Raw genomic sequence first — 16,187 nt, 5'->3', positions numbered from 1 at the left:
ATGTCAACACCTTGAAATCAATGGGAAACCTCTAAAGGCTCAGGGCTGTGTGTCTGTGTACTTGTGTGTGCGAGTGTGTGTGGTGTGGAAAATCCCACAGCAACCCCCCCTTACCCTTCCCCACAAAAGAAGATACCTTTCATGAACTAACACTCCCACTAGAGATGACTTTACTAATAGCTACTTTGAGGAAAAATGTTTTACTATGACTGAGGTATGTGGTTGTCTCACCTAGCCCTCGTCAGATGAATTAATTAACTCTCTGGATAAGAGCGTCTGCTAAATGACTAACGTGTAAATGAATGAAAAGCCCTTTTACTGAATAAAACATCCACACATCACTTTCATGTCTTTCCCTCTGGCTGACTGATTGGCTCAGGGAAGCCCCAACAACGCTGTAATACTACACCTAACAGAAACCCCCTCAGCTGTCCTACTACAGAACACCCCCCCCCCCAGCTGTCCTACTACAGAACACCCCCCCTCCCCCAGCTGTCCTACTACAGAACACCCCCCCCCCCCTCAGCTGTCCTACTACAGAACACCCACCCCCCTCAGCTGTCCTACTACAGAACACCCACCCCCCCTCAGCTGTCCTACTACAGAACACCCCACCCCCTCAGCTGTCCTACTACAGAACACCCACCCCCCTCAGCTGTCCTACTACAGAACACCCCCCCCCAGCTGTCCTACTACAGAACACCCACCCCCTCAGCTGTCCTACTACAGAACACCCCCCCCCAGCTGTCCTACTACAGAACACCCACCCCCTCAGCTGTCCTACTACAGAACACCCCCCTCCCAGCTGTCCTACTACAGAACACCCACCCCCCCTCAGCTGTCCTACTACAGAACACCCCCCCTCCCAGCTGTCCTACTACAGAACACCCACCCCCCTCAGCTGTCCTACTACAGAACACCCCCCCTCCCAGCTGTCCTACTACAGAACACCCACCCCCCTCCCAGCTGTCCTACTACAGAACACCCCCCCCTCCCAGCTGTCCTACTACAGAACACCCACCCCCCTCCCAGCTGTCCTACTACAGAACACCCCCCCCTCCCAGCTGTCCTACTACAGAACACCCCCCCCTCCCAGCTGTCCTACTACAGAACACCCCCCCTCCCAGCTGTCCTACTACAGAACACCCACCCCCCTCCCAGCTCTCCTACTACAGAACACCCCCCTCCCCCTCAGCTGTCCTACTACAGAACACCCACCCCCTCCCAGCTGTCCTACTACAGAACACCCCCCCTCCCCCTCAGCTGTCCTACTACAGAACACCCCCCTCAGCTGTCCTACTACAGAACACCCCCCTCAGCTGTCCTACTACAGAACACCCCCCCTCAGCTGTCCTACTACAGAACACCCCCCCTCAGCTGTCCTACTACAGAACACCCCCCCTCAGCTGTCCTACTACAGAACACCCACCCCCCTCCCAGCTGTCCTACTACAGAACACCCACCCCCCTCCCAGCTGTCCTACTACAGAACACTCCCCCCAGCTGTCCTACTACAGAACACCCCCCTCCCCTCAGCTGTCCTACTACAGAACACCCACCCCCCTCCCAGCTGTCCTACTACAGATCACTCCCCCCAGCTGTCCTACTACAGAACACCCCCCTCCCCCTCAGCTGTCCTACTACAGAACACCCCCCTCCCAGCTGTCCTACTACAGATCACTCCCCCCAGCTGTCCTACTACAGAACACCCCCCCTCCCCCTCAGCTGTCCTACTACAGAACACCCCCCCAGCTGTCCTACTACAGAACACCCCCCCTCAGCTGTCCTACTACAGAACACCCCCCTCAGCTGTCCTACTACAGAACACCCACCCCCCTCCCAGCTGTCCTACTACAGAACACCCCCCTCAGCTGTCCTACTACAGAACACCCCCCTCAGCTGTCCTACTACAGAACACCCACCCCCCTCCCAGCTGTCCTACTACAGAACACCCACCCCCCTCCCAGCTGTCCTACTACAGAACACTCCCCCCAGCTGTCCTACTACAGAACACCCCCCTCCCCCTCAGCTGTCCTACTACAGAACACCCACCCCCCCTCCCAGCTGTCCTACTACAGATCACTCCCCCCAGCTGTCCTACTACAGAACACCCCCCTCCCCCTCAGCTGTCCTACTACAGAACACCCCCCCTCCCAGCTGTCCTACTACAGATCACTCCCCCAGCTGTCCTACTACAGAACACCCCCCCTCCCCCTCAGCTGTCCTACTACAGAACACCCCCCCAGCTGTCCTACTACAGAACACCCCCCCTCAGCTGTCCTACTACAGAACACCCCCCCTCAGCTGTCCTACTACAGAACACCCACCCCCCTCCCAGCTGTCCTACTACAGATCACTCCCCCAGCTGTCCTACTACAGAACACCCCCCTCCCCCTCAGCTGTCCTACTACAGAACACCCCCCCTCAGCTGTCCTACTACAGAACACCCACCCCCCTCCCAGCTGTCCTACTACAGAACAGCCACCCCCCACCCAGCGGTCCTACTACAGAACACCCACCCCCTCCCAGCTCTCCTACTACAGATCACTCCCCCAGCTGTCCTACTACAGAACACCCCCCCTCCCCCTCAGCTGTCCTACTACAGAACACCCCCCTCCCAGCTGTCCTACTACAGATCACTCCCCTCAGCTGTACTACTACAGAACACCCCCCCTCAGCTGTCCTACTACACAACACCCCCCCCTCAGCTGTCCTACTACACAACACCCCCCTCCCCAGCTGTCCTACTACACAACACCCCCCCTCCCAGCTGTCCTACTACACAACACCCCCCTCCCCAGCTGTCCTACTACACAACACCCCCCCTCCCCAGCTGTCCTACTACACAACCCCCCCCTCCCCAGCTGTCCTACTACACAACACCCCCCCTCCCCAGCTGTCCTACTACACAACACCCCCCCCTCCCAGCTGTCCTACTACACAACACCCCCCCTCCCAGCTGTCCTACTACAGAACACCCCCCCTCCCAGCTGTCCTACTACAGATCACTCCCCCCCAGCTGTCCAACTACAGATCACTCCCCCCCAGCTGTCCTACTACAGAACACCCCCCCCAGCTGTCCTACAACAGAACACCCCCCCCAGCTGTCCTACAACAGAACACCCCCCCCCAGCTGTCCTACTACAGAACACCCCCCAGCTGTCCTACCACTGAACAACACCCCCACAGCTGTCCTACTACAGAACACCCCCCCAGCTGTCCTACTACAGAACACCCCCCCAGCTGTCCTACTACAGATCACTCCCCCAGCTGTCATACTCCAGAACACCCCCCAGCTGTTCTACCACTGAACAACACCCCCCAGCTGTCCTACTACAGATCACTTCCCCCAGCTGTCCTACTACAGAACACCCCCCCCAGCTGTCCTACTACAGAACACCCCCCCAGCTGTCCTACTACAGAACACCCCCCCAGCTGTCCTACAACAGAACACCCCCCCCAGCTGTCCTACAACAGAACACCCCCCAGCTGTCCTACTACTGAACACTCCCCCCAGCTGTCCTACTACTGAACACTCCCCCAGCTGTCCTACAACAGAACACCCCCCCAGCTGTCCTACGACAGAACACCCCCACATGTCCTACGACAGAACACCCCCCCCAGCTGTCCTACTACAGAACACCCACTCAGCTGTCCTACTACAGAACACCCCCCAGCTGTTCTACCACTGAACAACACCCCCCAGCTGTTCTACCACTGAACAACACCCCCCAGCTGTTCTACCACTGAACAACACCCCCCAGCTGTCGTACTACAGATCACTCCCCTCCCAGCTGTCCTACTACTGAACACTCCCCCCAGCTGTCCTACTACTGAACACTCCCCCCCAGCTGTCCTACTACTGAACACTCCCCCCAGCTGTCCTACCACTGAACAACACTCCCCCAGCTGTCCTACTACAGAACACCCCCCAGCTGTCCTCCTACAGAACACCCCCCAGCTGTCCTCCTACAGAACACCCCCCAGCTGTCCTCCTACAGAACACCCCCCAGCTGTCCTCCTACAGAACACCCCCCCAGCTGTCCTACTACAGAACACCCCCCCAGCTGTCCTACTACAGAACACCCCCCAGCTGTCCTACTACAGAACACCCACCCAGCTGTCCTACTACAGAACACCCACCCAGCTGTCCTACTACAGAACACCCCCCAGCTGTCCTACTACAGAACACCCCCCCAGCTGTCCTACTACAGAACACCCCCCAGCTGTCCTACTACAGAACACCCCTCCAGCTGTCCTACTACAGAACACCCACCCCCCTCCCAGCTGTCCTACGACAGAACACCCCCCCCAGCTGTCCTACTACAGAACACCCACTCAGCTGTCCTACTACAGAACACCCCCCCAGCTGTTCTACCACTGAACAACACCCCCCAGCTGTTCTACCACTGAACAACACCCCCCAGCTGTTCTACCACTGAACAACACCCCCAGCTGTCGTACTACAGATCACTCCCCTCCCAGCTGTCCTACTACTGAACACTCCCCCCCAGCTGTCCTACTACTAAACACTCCCCCCAGCTGTCCTACTACTGAACACTCCCCCCAGCTGTCCTACTACTGATCACTCCCCCCAGCTGTCCTACTACTGAACACCCCCCCAGCTGTCCTACTCCAGAACACCCCCCCAGCTGTCCTACCACTGAACAACACTCCCCCAGCTGTCCTACTACAGAACACCCCCCAGCTGTCCTCCTACAGAACACCCCCCCAGCTGTCCTCCTACAGAACACCCCCCAGCTGTCCTACTACAGAACACCCCCCCAGCTGTCCTACTACAGAACACCCCCCAGCTGTCCTACTACAGAACACCCACCCAGCTGTCCTACTACAGAACACCCACCCAGCTGTCCTACTACAGAACACCCCCCAGCTGTCCTACTACAGAACACCCCCCCAGCTGTCCTACTACAGAACACCCCCCCAGCTGTCCTACTACAGAACACCCCTCCAGCTGTCCTACTACAGAACACCCACTCAGCTGTCCTACTACAGAACACCCCCCAGCTGTTCTACCACTGAACAACACCCCCCAGCTGTTCTACCACTGAACAACACCCCCCAGCTGTTCTACCACTGAACAACACCCCCCAGCTGTCGTACTACAGATCACTCCCCTCCCAGCTGTCCTACTACTGAACACTCCCCCCAGCTGTCCTACTACTGAACACTCCCCCCCAGCTGTCCTACTACTGATCACTCCCCCCCAGCTGTCCTACTACTGATCACTCCCCCCAGCTGTCCTACTACTGAACACCCCCCAGCTGTCCTACTCCAGAACACCCCCCAGCTGTCCTACCACTGAACAACACTCCCCCAGCTGTCCTACTACAGAACACCCCCCAGCTGTCCTCCTACAGAACACCCCCCAGCTGTCCTCCTACAGAACACCCCCCAGCTGTCCTACTACAGAACACCCCCCCAGCTGTCCTACTACAGAACACCCCCCCAGCTGTCCTACTACAGAACACCCACCCAGCTGTCCTACTACAGAACACCCACCCAGCTGTCCTACTACAGAACACCCCCCCAGCTGTCCTACTACAGAACACCCCCCCCAGCTGTCCTACTACAGAACACCCCCCAGCTGTCCTACTACAGAACACCCCTCCAGCTGTCCTACTACAGAACACCCACCCCCCTCCCAGCTGTCCTACTACAGATCACTCCCCCCAGCTGTCCTACTACAGAACACCCCCCTCCCCCTCAGCTGTCCTACTACAGAACACCCCCCTCCCAGCTGTCCTACTACAGAACACCCCCCATCCCCCTCAGCTGTCCTACTACAGAACACCCCCCCAGCTGTCCTACTACAGAACACCCCCCTCAGCTGTCCTACTACAGAACACCCACCCCCCTCCCAGCTGTCCTACTACAGAACACCCACCCCCCTCCCAGCTGTCCTACTACAGAACACCCACCCCCCTCCCAGCTGTCCTACTACAGAACACCCACCCCCCTCCCAGCTGTCCTACTACAGAACACCCACCCCCCCTCCCAGCTGTCCTACTACAGAACACTCTCCCCAGCTGTCCTACTACACAACACCCCCCTCTCCCCAGCTGTCCTACTACACAACACCCCCCCCCTCCCAGCTGTCCTACTACACAACACCCCCCCCCTCCCAGCTGTCCTACTACAGATCACTCCCCCCTCCCAGCTGTCCTACTACAGATCACTCCCCCCTCCCAGCTGTCCTACTACAGATCACTCCCCCCAGCTGTCCTACTACAGAACACCCCCCCCAGCTGTCCTACTACAGAACACCCCCCCAGCTGTCCTACTACAGAACACCCCCCAGCTGTCCTACTACAGAACACCCCCCCCTAGCTGTCCTACTACAGACCACTTCCCCCCAGCTGTCCTACTCCAGAACACCCCCCAGCTGTTCTACCACTGAACAACACCCCCCAGCTGTCCTACTACAGAACACCCACCCCCCTCCCAGCTGTCCTACTACAGATCACTCCCCCCAGCTGTCCTACTACAGAACACCCCCCCTCCCCCTCAGCTGTCCTACTACAGAACACCCCCCCTCCCAGCTGTCCTACTACAGAACACCCCCCATCCCCCTCAGCTGTCCTACTACAGAACACCCCCCCAGCTGTCCTACTACAGAACACCCCCCTCAGCTGTCCTACTACAGAACACCCCCCCTCAGCTGTCCTACTACAGAACACCCACCCCCCCTCCCAGCTGTCCTACTACAGAACACCCACCCCCCTCCCAGCTGTCCTACTACAGAACACCCACCCCCCTCCCAGCTGTCCTACTACAGAACACCCACCCCCTCCCAGCTGTCCTACTACAGAACACCCACCCCCCTCCCAGCTGTCCTACTACAGAACACCCACCCCCTCCCAGCTGTCCTACTACAGAACACTCTCCCCAGCTGTCCTACTACACAACACCCCCCTCTCCCCAGCTGTCCTACTACACAACACCCCCCCTCCCAGCTGTCCTACTACACAACACCCCCCCTCCCAGCTGTCCTACTACAGATCACTCCCCCCTCCCAGCTGTCCTACTACAGATCACTCCCCCCTCCCAGCTGTCCTACTACAGATCACTCCCCCCAGCTGTCCTACTACAGAACACCCCCCCAGCTGTCCTACTACAGAACACCCCCCCCAGCTGTCCTACTACAGAACACCCCCCAGCTGTCCTACTACAGAACACCCCCCTAGCTGTCCTACTACAGACCACTTCCCCCCAGCTGTCCTACTCCAGAACACCCCCCAGCTGTTCTACCACTGAACAACACCCCCAGCTGTCCTACTACAGATCACTCCCCCCCAGCTGTCCTACTACAGAACACCCCCCCCCAGCTGTCCTACTACAGAACACCCCCCCCCAGCTGTCCTACAACAGAACACCCCCCAGCTGTCATACTACTGAACACTCCCCCCCAGCTGTCCTACAACAGAACACCCCCCCAGCTGTCCTACAACAGAACACCCCCCCAGCTGTCCTACTACTGAACACTCCCCCCAGCTGTCCTACTGCTGAACACTCCCCCAGCTGTCCTACTACAGAACACCCCCCCAGCTGTCCTACTACAGAACACCTCCACCTGTCCTACTACAGAACCCCCCCTACCTGTCCTACTACAGAACACCCCCCAAGCTGTCCTACTATAGAACACCCACTCAGCTGTCCTACTACAGAACACCCCCCAGCTGTTCTACCACTGAACAACACCCCCCAGCTGTTCTACCACTGAACAACACCCCCAGCTGTCCTACTACAGATCACTCCCCCCAGCTGTCCTACTACTGAACACTCCCCCCAGCTGTCCTACTACTGAACACCCCCCCAGCTGTCCTACAACAGAACACCCCCCAGCTGTCCTACTACTGAACACTCCCCCCAGCTGTCCTACTCCAGAACACCCCCCCAGCTGTCCTACTACAGAACACCCCCCCCCAGCTGTCCTACTACAGAACACCCCCCCCAGCTGTCCTACTACAGAACACCCCCCCCAGCTGTCCTACTACAGAACACCCCCCCAGCTGTCCTACTACAGAACACCCCCCCAGCTGTCCTACTACAGAACACCCCCCTCAGCTGTCCTACTACAGAACACCCCCCAGCTGTCCTACTACAGAACACCCACCCCCAGCTGTCCTACTACAGAACACCCACCCCCAGCTGTCCTACTACAGAACACCCACCCCCAGCTGTCCTACTACAGAACACCCACCCCCAGCTGTCCTACTACAGAACACCCACCCCCAGCTGTCCTACTACAGAACACCCACCCCCAGCTGTCCTACTACAGAACACCCAACCCCAGCTGTCCTACTACAGAACACCCAACCCCAGCTGTCCTACTACAGAACACCCAACCCCAGCTGTCCTACTACAGAACACCCCCCCAGCTGTCCTACAACAGAACACCCCCCCAGCTGTCCTACAACAGAACACCCCCCCAGCTGTCCTACTACTGAACACTCCCCCCCAGCTGTCCTACTGCTGAACACTCCCCCAGCTGTCCTACTACAGAACACCCCCCAGCTGTCCTACTACAGAACACCCCCCAGCTGTCCTACTACAGAACACCTCTACCTGTCCTACTACAGAACCCCCCTACCTGTCCTACTACAGAACACCCCCCCAAGCTGTCCTACTATAGAACACCCACTCAGCTGTCCTACTACAGAACACCCCCCAGCTGTTCTACCACTGAACAACACCCCCAGCTGTTCTACCACTGAACAACACCCCCAGCTGTCCTACTACAGATCACTCCCCCCCAGCTGTCCTACTACTGAACACTCCCCCCCAGCTGTCCTACTACTGAACACCCCCCCAGCTGTCCTACAACAGAACACCCCCCAGCTGTCCTACTACTGAACACTCCCCCCAGCTGTCCTACTCCAGAACACCCCCCCAGCTGTCCTACTACAGAACACCCCCCCAGCTGTCCTACTACAGAACACCCCCCCCAGCTGTCCTACTACAGAACACCCCCCCCCAGCTGTCCTACTACAGAACACCCCCCCCAGCTGTCCTACTACAGAACACCCCCCCAGCTGTCCTACTACAGAACACCCCCCCAGCTGTCCTACTACAGAACACCCCCCAGCTGTCCTACTACAGAACACCCCCTCAGCTGTCCTACTACAGAACACCCCCCAGCTGTCCTACTACAGAACACCCACCCCCAGCTGTCCTACTACAGAACACCCACCCCAGCTGTCCTACTACAGAACACCCACCCCCAGCTGTCCTACTACAGAACACCCACCCCCAGCTGTCCTACTACAGAACACCCACCCCCAGCTGTCCTACTACAGAACACCCAACCCCAGCTGTCCTACTACAGAACACCCACCCCAGCTGTCCTACTACAGAACACCCCCCCTCCAGCTGTCCTACTACAGAACACCCCCCCCTCCAGCTGTCCTACTACAGAACACCCCCCCAGCTGTCCTACTACACCCTACAGAATAGAGCCATGAAAACCTGTCAGAATCAACAGCTTGTACATGGATCAAGGAGAGGAGAATCCTATCACAGACACTGATGTCTTCACAGAGACTGATGTCCCCAGAGTGGAGATAAAACATCGGGACCGCCAGCTGTTGCCACGGCAACTATTGTATCTGAGGGCAGCAGCTCTGGTCAACCTGTGGCTCTGGAGACCTTTATAAATGGACCAGGACAGAAGGAAGGAGGCATGCACGTACGCAAGCACACAAACACCTATACATCCCCTCTGAGCTGAAACCAATCCACTTTTGAGTGGAACTTAATCAAATCCACCAAGCAGCTGTCTGTCACAAAATGAAATGACTTGTTGAAATCTAATTTGCGGAAGACGTCTCCTCTCGCTCTTTCTCTCTTCTTCTCTGCATCTCTTCTAAATCCTCAACATACATGATACATAGCTCTCCTCCACTTTGACAAGGTGCGAGTTCAAAATTGCACCCCATTACCCATAGGGCCTTGGTCAAAAGTTAGATCTTACCAAATGTCCAGTTAAGGGTTTCTGCTTGTATTAGAGGTCGGCCGATTAATTAGGGCCAATTTCATGTTTTCATAACAATCAGTAATCGGCATTTTTGGACACCGATTACGGCCGATTACATTGCACTCCACGAGGAGACTGCGAAGCAGGCTGACTACATGTTACGAGAGTGCAGCAAGGAGCCAAGGTAAGTTGCTAGCTAGCATTAAAGTTATCTTATAAAAAACAATCAATCTTCACATAATCACTAGTTAACTACACATGGTTGATATTACTAGTTTAACTAGCGTGTCCTGCGTTGCAAATAATCAATGCGGTGCCTGTCAATTTATCATCAAATCACAGCCTACTTCACCAAACGGGGGATGATTTAACAAAAGCGCATTCGCGAAAAAAGAACTGTCGTTGCACCAATGTTCCTAACCATAAACATCAACGCCTTTCTTAAAATCAATACACAGAAGAATATTTTTTTTAACCTGCATATTTAGTTAAAATAAATGCATGTTAGCAGGCAATATTAACGAGGGAAATTGTCACTTCTCTTGCGTTCAGTGCAAGCAGAGTCAGGGTATATGCAACAGTTTGGGCCGCCTGGCTTGTTGCGAACTGTGTGAAGATAATTTCTTCCTAACGAAGACCGTAATTCATTTGCCAGAATTTTACATAATTATGACAAAACATTGAAGGTTGTGCAGTGTAACAGGAATATTTAGACTTAGGGTTGCCACCCGTTCGATGAAATACGGAACGTTTCCGTATTTCACTGAAAGAATAAACGTTTTGTTTTCGAAATGATCGTTTCCAGATTTTACCATATTAATGACCTAAGGCTAAATCTGTGTGTTTATTATATTATAATTAAGTCTATGATTTGATAGAGCAGTCTGACTAAGCTGTGGTAGGCAGCAGCACGCTCGTAAGCATTCATTCAAACAGCCCTTTACTGGTTTGCCAGCAGCTCTTAGCAATGCTGGGATGCACAGCACTGTTTATGACTTCAAGCCTATCAACTCCTGAGATTAGCCTGGTAATACTAAAGTGCCTATAAGAACACCCAAAAGTCAAAGGTATATGAAATACAAATGGTATAGAAAGAAATAGTCCTGGAATTCCTATAATAACTACAACCTAAAACTTCTTACCTGGGAATATTGAAGACTCAATATCCTGGATCCACCAGCTTTCATATGTTCTCATGTTCTGAGCAAGGAACTTAAACGTTAGCTTTCTTACATGGCACATATTGCACTTTTACTTTCTTCTCCAACACATTGTTTTTGCATTAATTAAACCAAATTGAACATGTTTCATTATTTATTTGAGACTAAATAGATCTTTATCTATTATATTAAGTTAAAATAAAAGTGTTCATTCAGTATTGTTGTAATTGTCATTATTACAAAAATATATAAAAATAAATAATAATAAATACATTTAAAAAAATGCCCGATTCATCGGTATGGGCTTTTTTTGGTCCTCCAATAATCAGTATCGGCGTTGAAAAAAAAAAAAACAAAAAAAAAAATAATAATAATAATAAAATTAAAATAAATAAATAAATAAACAAAATAAAATCGGTCGACCTCTAGCTTGTCTGATCTAAATGTATATTATTTTATGATGATATCATCCATCTTTTCATATTTGTCAAATGGCTGTGTTGGTTGGTACATTTTCCCTTTAAAATTCCTTCTAAATCAGAAAATTGACAAAATTCAATGGATGTCAATCAACAAAGAAATAAGAATATGTTGAAGGCTATAGGTGCAGATGAATGAACGGCCCACTTATCTGTCTGTAGGTGTACTGACGAGAAGGCACACAAAGGTACGTACAATTGGTATGTCACATAATGTTATGCAGATCACATGTAGGCCATCATCACATTTGTATTAATGGTTTCTCTAAAACCTTCTAGCAGTAGTCATCTTCCTCCTCTCTGACCTCTTCAACGAAGATCCCAGAGCTCTCTACGTTATGGACAAGATGTGTGTATGAAAACCAGTCAAAAGCGAACAATGTTTTCATTCACATTTACAACAAAAACCAAGGTTTGAATACTGTCATGTGTACGTTTTGTTACTCATCTGTATAATTCATATTTTTGTTTTCACAGACTTCACCCTCCCTACACCTCTGATGAATAGAACAGGAAAGCTGTTCCATCACCGTGCACTGAAAACTCATTCTGGCTGTGGATACCAAGGTTACCAACACATTAACACGCCAGAGGATAAACTGATTGGACTTGGGGCTCTGCTGGGAGTTTACCTCATATTTCGATTTTTGAATTCTGCTTTTCCACTAAAATCATAAAACACTAAAATATTTTGCTATGGTTGTTGTTATTCATATTAATAATAATAGTGGTGGGTAAAAAAAAAAGACCCCTAAAAGGTTATTTGAGGAACCATTAAGGGGGTTCTTTGAAGAACTTAGAGGTTCCCCCACAGTTCAATTTGAGGAATCCCTAAAAGATCTTCCAGGAAGCTTTTCTTTTTAGAGTGTATGAGTGACCCCACAATGCTGACTGCGTGGAAAACAAAGACTGGGTCATCTCTCTACAGACCTGACATTACTGTGACACAAACACAGGAAGTGACAGTGTGTGTGTTGGCCAGCAGGAGAGCCCAGTTAACCACCCCTTTAGGTCCAGGGAAGGGAAAGAGATATGTGGCAGCTGATAGACACGGACAAACTGACTTACAGTACAAACACTAAGACAAGCATTGGCCAGCATTGAATACCTCTTTAGTTCCAGGGACGGGCAGGACACAACATCCTGACAGCTGATAGGCTACTACTCACCCATGTCCTTGGATCCCTGGCTCTCACTGGCTAGCTCTCCCATCCTCACCAGGGCATCAAAGTAGCCCTTAGCAGCAAATGTCACATCTGGGGACAGAGGAAGAACAGCATGAGATCAGGGTCAGAGGTAGAGAGGTGGAGGGCAACTCCGTAGCCTATAAAGCAGCACACACACACACACACACACACACATGTTCGCACGCATCCTCACGTCGAGAGAGAGGACGATGCTACAGTAGTAATGGTGTGTGTCATGTGGAGAGAGAGGACGATGCTACAGTAGTAATGGTGTGTGTCATGTGGAGAGAGAGGACGATGCTACAGCAGTAATGGTGTGTGTCATGTAGAGAGAGGACGACGCTACAGCAGTAATGGTGTGTGTCATGTAGAGAGAGGACGATGCTACAGCAGTAATGGTGTGTGTCATGTAGAGAGAGAGGACGATGCTACAGTAGTAATGGTGTGTGTCATGTGGAGAGAGAGGACGATGCTACAGTAGTAATGGTGTGTGTCATGTGGAGAGAGAGGACGATGCTACAGTAGTAATGGTGTGTCACGTCGCTCCTGGGCGGCTGCAGGCACAGGCCCCATCTGTCACACATATTGGTGGATAATTCACCTCCTAACCAAACCAGCTCTCCTGCCAGCCATCACTACTGACTGGTAATTATTACTTTCTCATCTAACACAGCTAGATTGATGGACAGTTCACCATCCTCCCAGGTTGCTGTTGTCACTCACTGGGGACAGGCAGAAAGGAAGCAGCTAGCTGGATCCTGAACCAACCTGTTATTATGGCCTGTCTAGTGCAGCTAGCCGGATCCTGAACAACGTGTTATTATGGCCTGTCTAGTGCAGCTAGCCGGATCCTGAACAACGTGTTATTATGGCCTGTCTAGTGCAGCTAGCCGGATCCTGAACAACGTGTTATTATGGCCTGTCTAGTGCAGCTAGCCGGATCCTGAACAACGTGTTATTATGGCCTGTCTAGTGCAGCTAGCCGGATCCTGAACAACGTGTTATTATGGCCTGTCTAGTGCAGCTAGCCGGATCCTGAACCACGTGTTATTATGGCCTGTCTAGTGCAGCTAGCCGGATCCTGAACAACGTGTTATTATGGCCTGTCTAGTGCAGCTAGCCGGATCCTGAACAACGTGTTATTATGGCCTGTCTAGTGCAGCTAGCCGGATCCTGAACAACGTGTTATTATGGCCTGTCTAGTGCAGCTAGCCGGATCCTGAACAACGTGTTATTATGGCCTGTCTAGTGCAGCTAGCTGGATCCTGAACAACGTGTTATTATGGCCTGTCTAGTGCAGCTAGCTGGATCCTGAACAACGTGTTATTATGGCCTGTCTAGTGCAGCTAGCTGGATCCTGAACAACGTGTTATTATGGCCTGTCTAGTGCAGCTAGCTGGATTCAACCTAGACCAGACCTGCTGCTGTGGCTGTCAACATTTACAGGGGACTGACAGGCTGTGAGAAGTGAGAAGCAGAGTGGGCCAGAGTCAGACACCACTGCTGCCTGGCAACCTGCCGCTCCCCAAGCAGCCAGACAGAAGCAGTGGCCAACTCTGGCCCGAGTCTGACTGAACATGAACAAACCAGCCCACTATCCATCATCACTGACAGTGGACAAGCAGACTGACTGACTGACTGGCAGCAACGGTGGCTAACTCTGGCCCGCCTGTACAACTCCTCACTTGTCATATCCAGCTCAGCACAGCTGGTAGGGGAATCTGGGTTCAGATGGCTATTGTTCTGGATTGGAAGACTTGTTCCAGCCTGCCTTGTGTAAGAGCTGGAGCAGTGGTTTGTATTAGCTGTATTGATTGACAGTAGAATGGAGATGAGGATTGAGTAGGTTTGTTTCATCTCTTAAGGTGATTGATTAGGTTACTGGTCTTTTCTAGTTTAAAGACCCCATGTAGTCTTTTCATTTGATTTTTGAATCATCACTGTATGTCTAATAAATCTGTTTATTTCATGACAATAACAAATATATATTGAATACTTTATTTCCCTGTGCCTCCTTTTGCCATTGAAATGCTCAGTCTGATTATGTCGGCGTGTTGATATAAACGTGATGAAGAGGGACAGACAGGACCACCGTAATGAAGAGGGACAGACAGGACCACCGTAATGAAGAGGGACAGACAGGACCACCGTAATGAAGAGGGACAGACAGGACCACCGTAATGAAGAGGGACAGACAGGACCACCGTAATGAAGAGGGACAGACAGGACCACCGTAATGAAGAGGGACAGACAGGACCACCGTAATGAAGAGGGACAGACAGGACCACCGTAATGAAGAGGGACAGACAGGACCAACGTAATGAAGAGGGACAGACAGGACCAACGTAATGAAGAGGGACAGACAGGACCAACGTAATGAAGAGGGACAGACAGGACCACCGTAATGAAGAGGGACAGACAGGACCACCGTAATGAAGAGGGACAGACAGGACCACCGTAATGAAGAGGGACAGACAGGACCACCGTAATGAAGAGGGACAGACAGGACCAACATAATGAAGAGGGACAGACAGGACCAACATAATGAAGAGGGACAGACAGGACCACCGTAATGAAGAGGGACAGACAGGACCAACGTAATGAAGAGGGACAGACAGGACCAACGTAATGAAGAGGGACAGACAGGACCACCGTAATGAAGAGGGACAGACAGGACCACCGTAATGAAGAGGGACAGACAGGACCACCGTAATGAAGAGGGACAGACAGGACCACCGTAATGAAGAGGGACAGACAGGACCACCGTAATGAAGAGGGACAGACAGGACCACCGTAATGAAGAGGGACAGACAGGACCACCGTAATGAAGAGGGACAGACAGGACCACCGTAATGAAGAGGGACAGACAGGACCACCGTAATGAAGAGGGACAGACAGGACCACCGTAATGAAGAGGGACAGACAGGACCACCGTAATGAAGAGGGACAGACAGGACCACCGTAATGAAGAGGGACAGACAGGACCACCGTAATGAAGAGGGACAGACAGGACCAACGTAATGAAGAGGAACAGACAGGACCAACGTAATGAAGAGGGACAGACAGGACCACCGTAATGAAGAGGGACAGACAGGACCAACGTAATGAAGAGGAACAGACAGGACCAACGTAATGAAGAGGGACAGACAGGACCAACGTAATGAAGAGGGACAGACAGGACCACCGTAATGAAGAGGGACAGACAGGACCAACATAATGAAGAGGGACAGACAGGACCAACATAATGAAGAGGGACAGACAGGACCAACATAATGAAGAGGGACAGACAGGACCAACATAATGAAGAGGGACAGACAGGACCAACATAATGAAGAGGGACAGACAGGACCACCGTAATGAAGAGG

At 52.4% G+C, this 16,187-nt stretch overlaps 1 protein-coding gene across 5 annotated transcripts in view; it reads right to left on the bottom strand.

Annotated features, from left to right (window-relative positions):
- LOC106606286 (brain-specific angiogenesis inhibitor 1-associated protein 2) overlaps window positions 1-16,187 on the bottom strand; it is a 217,940-nt gene that overhangs the window by 163,802 nt on the left and 37,951 nt on the right. For all 5 annotated transcript variants that reach the window (XM_014202428.2, XM_045719730.1, XM_014202427.2 and 2 more), the window contains one exon: window positions 12,805-12,891. In XM_014202428.2, the coding sequence (XP_014057903.1) occupies window positions 12,805-12,891 (87 nt within the window). The remainder of the gene's footprint in view (window positions 1-12,804; window positions 12,892-16,187) is intronic.

Source organism: Salmo salar, chromosome ssa06 (assembly GCF_905237065.1).
Source record: "Salmo salar chromosome ssa06, Ssal_v3.1, whole genome shotgun sequence".
Taxonomy (NCBI): domain Eukaryota; kingdom Metazoa; phylum Chordata; class Actinopteri; order Salmoniformes; family Salmonidae; genus Salmo; species Salmo salar.
This window is presented reverse-complemented; position numbering and strand designations above follow the sequence as displayed.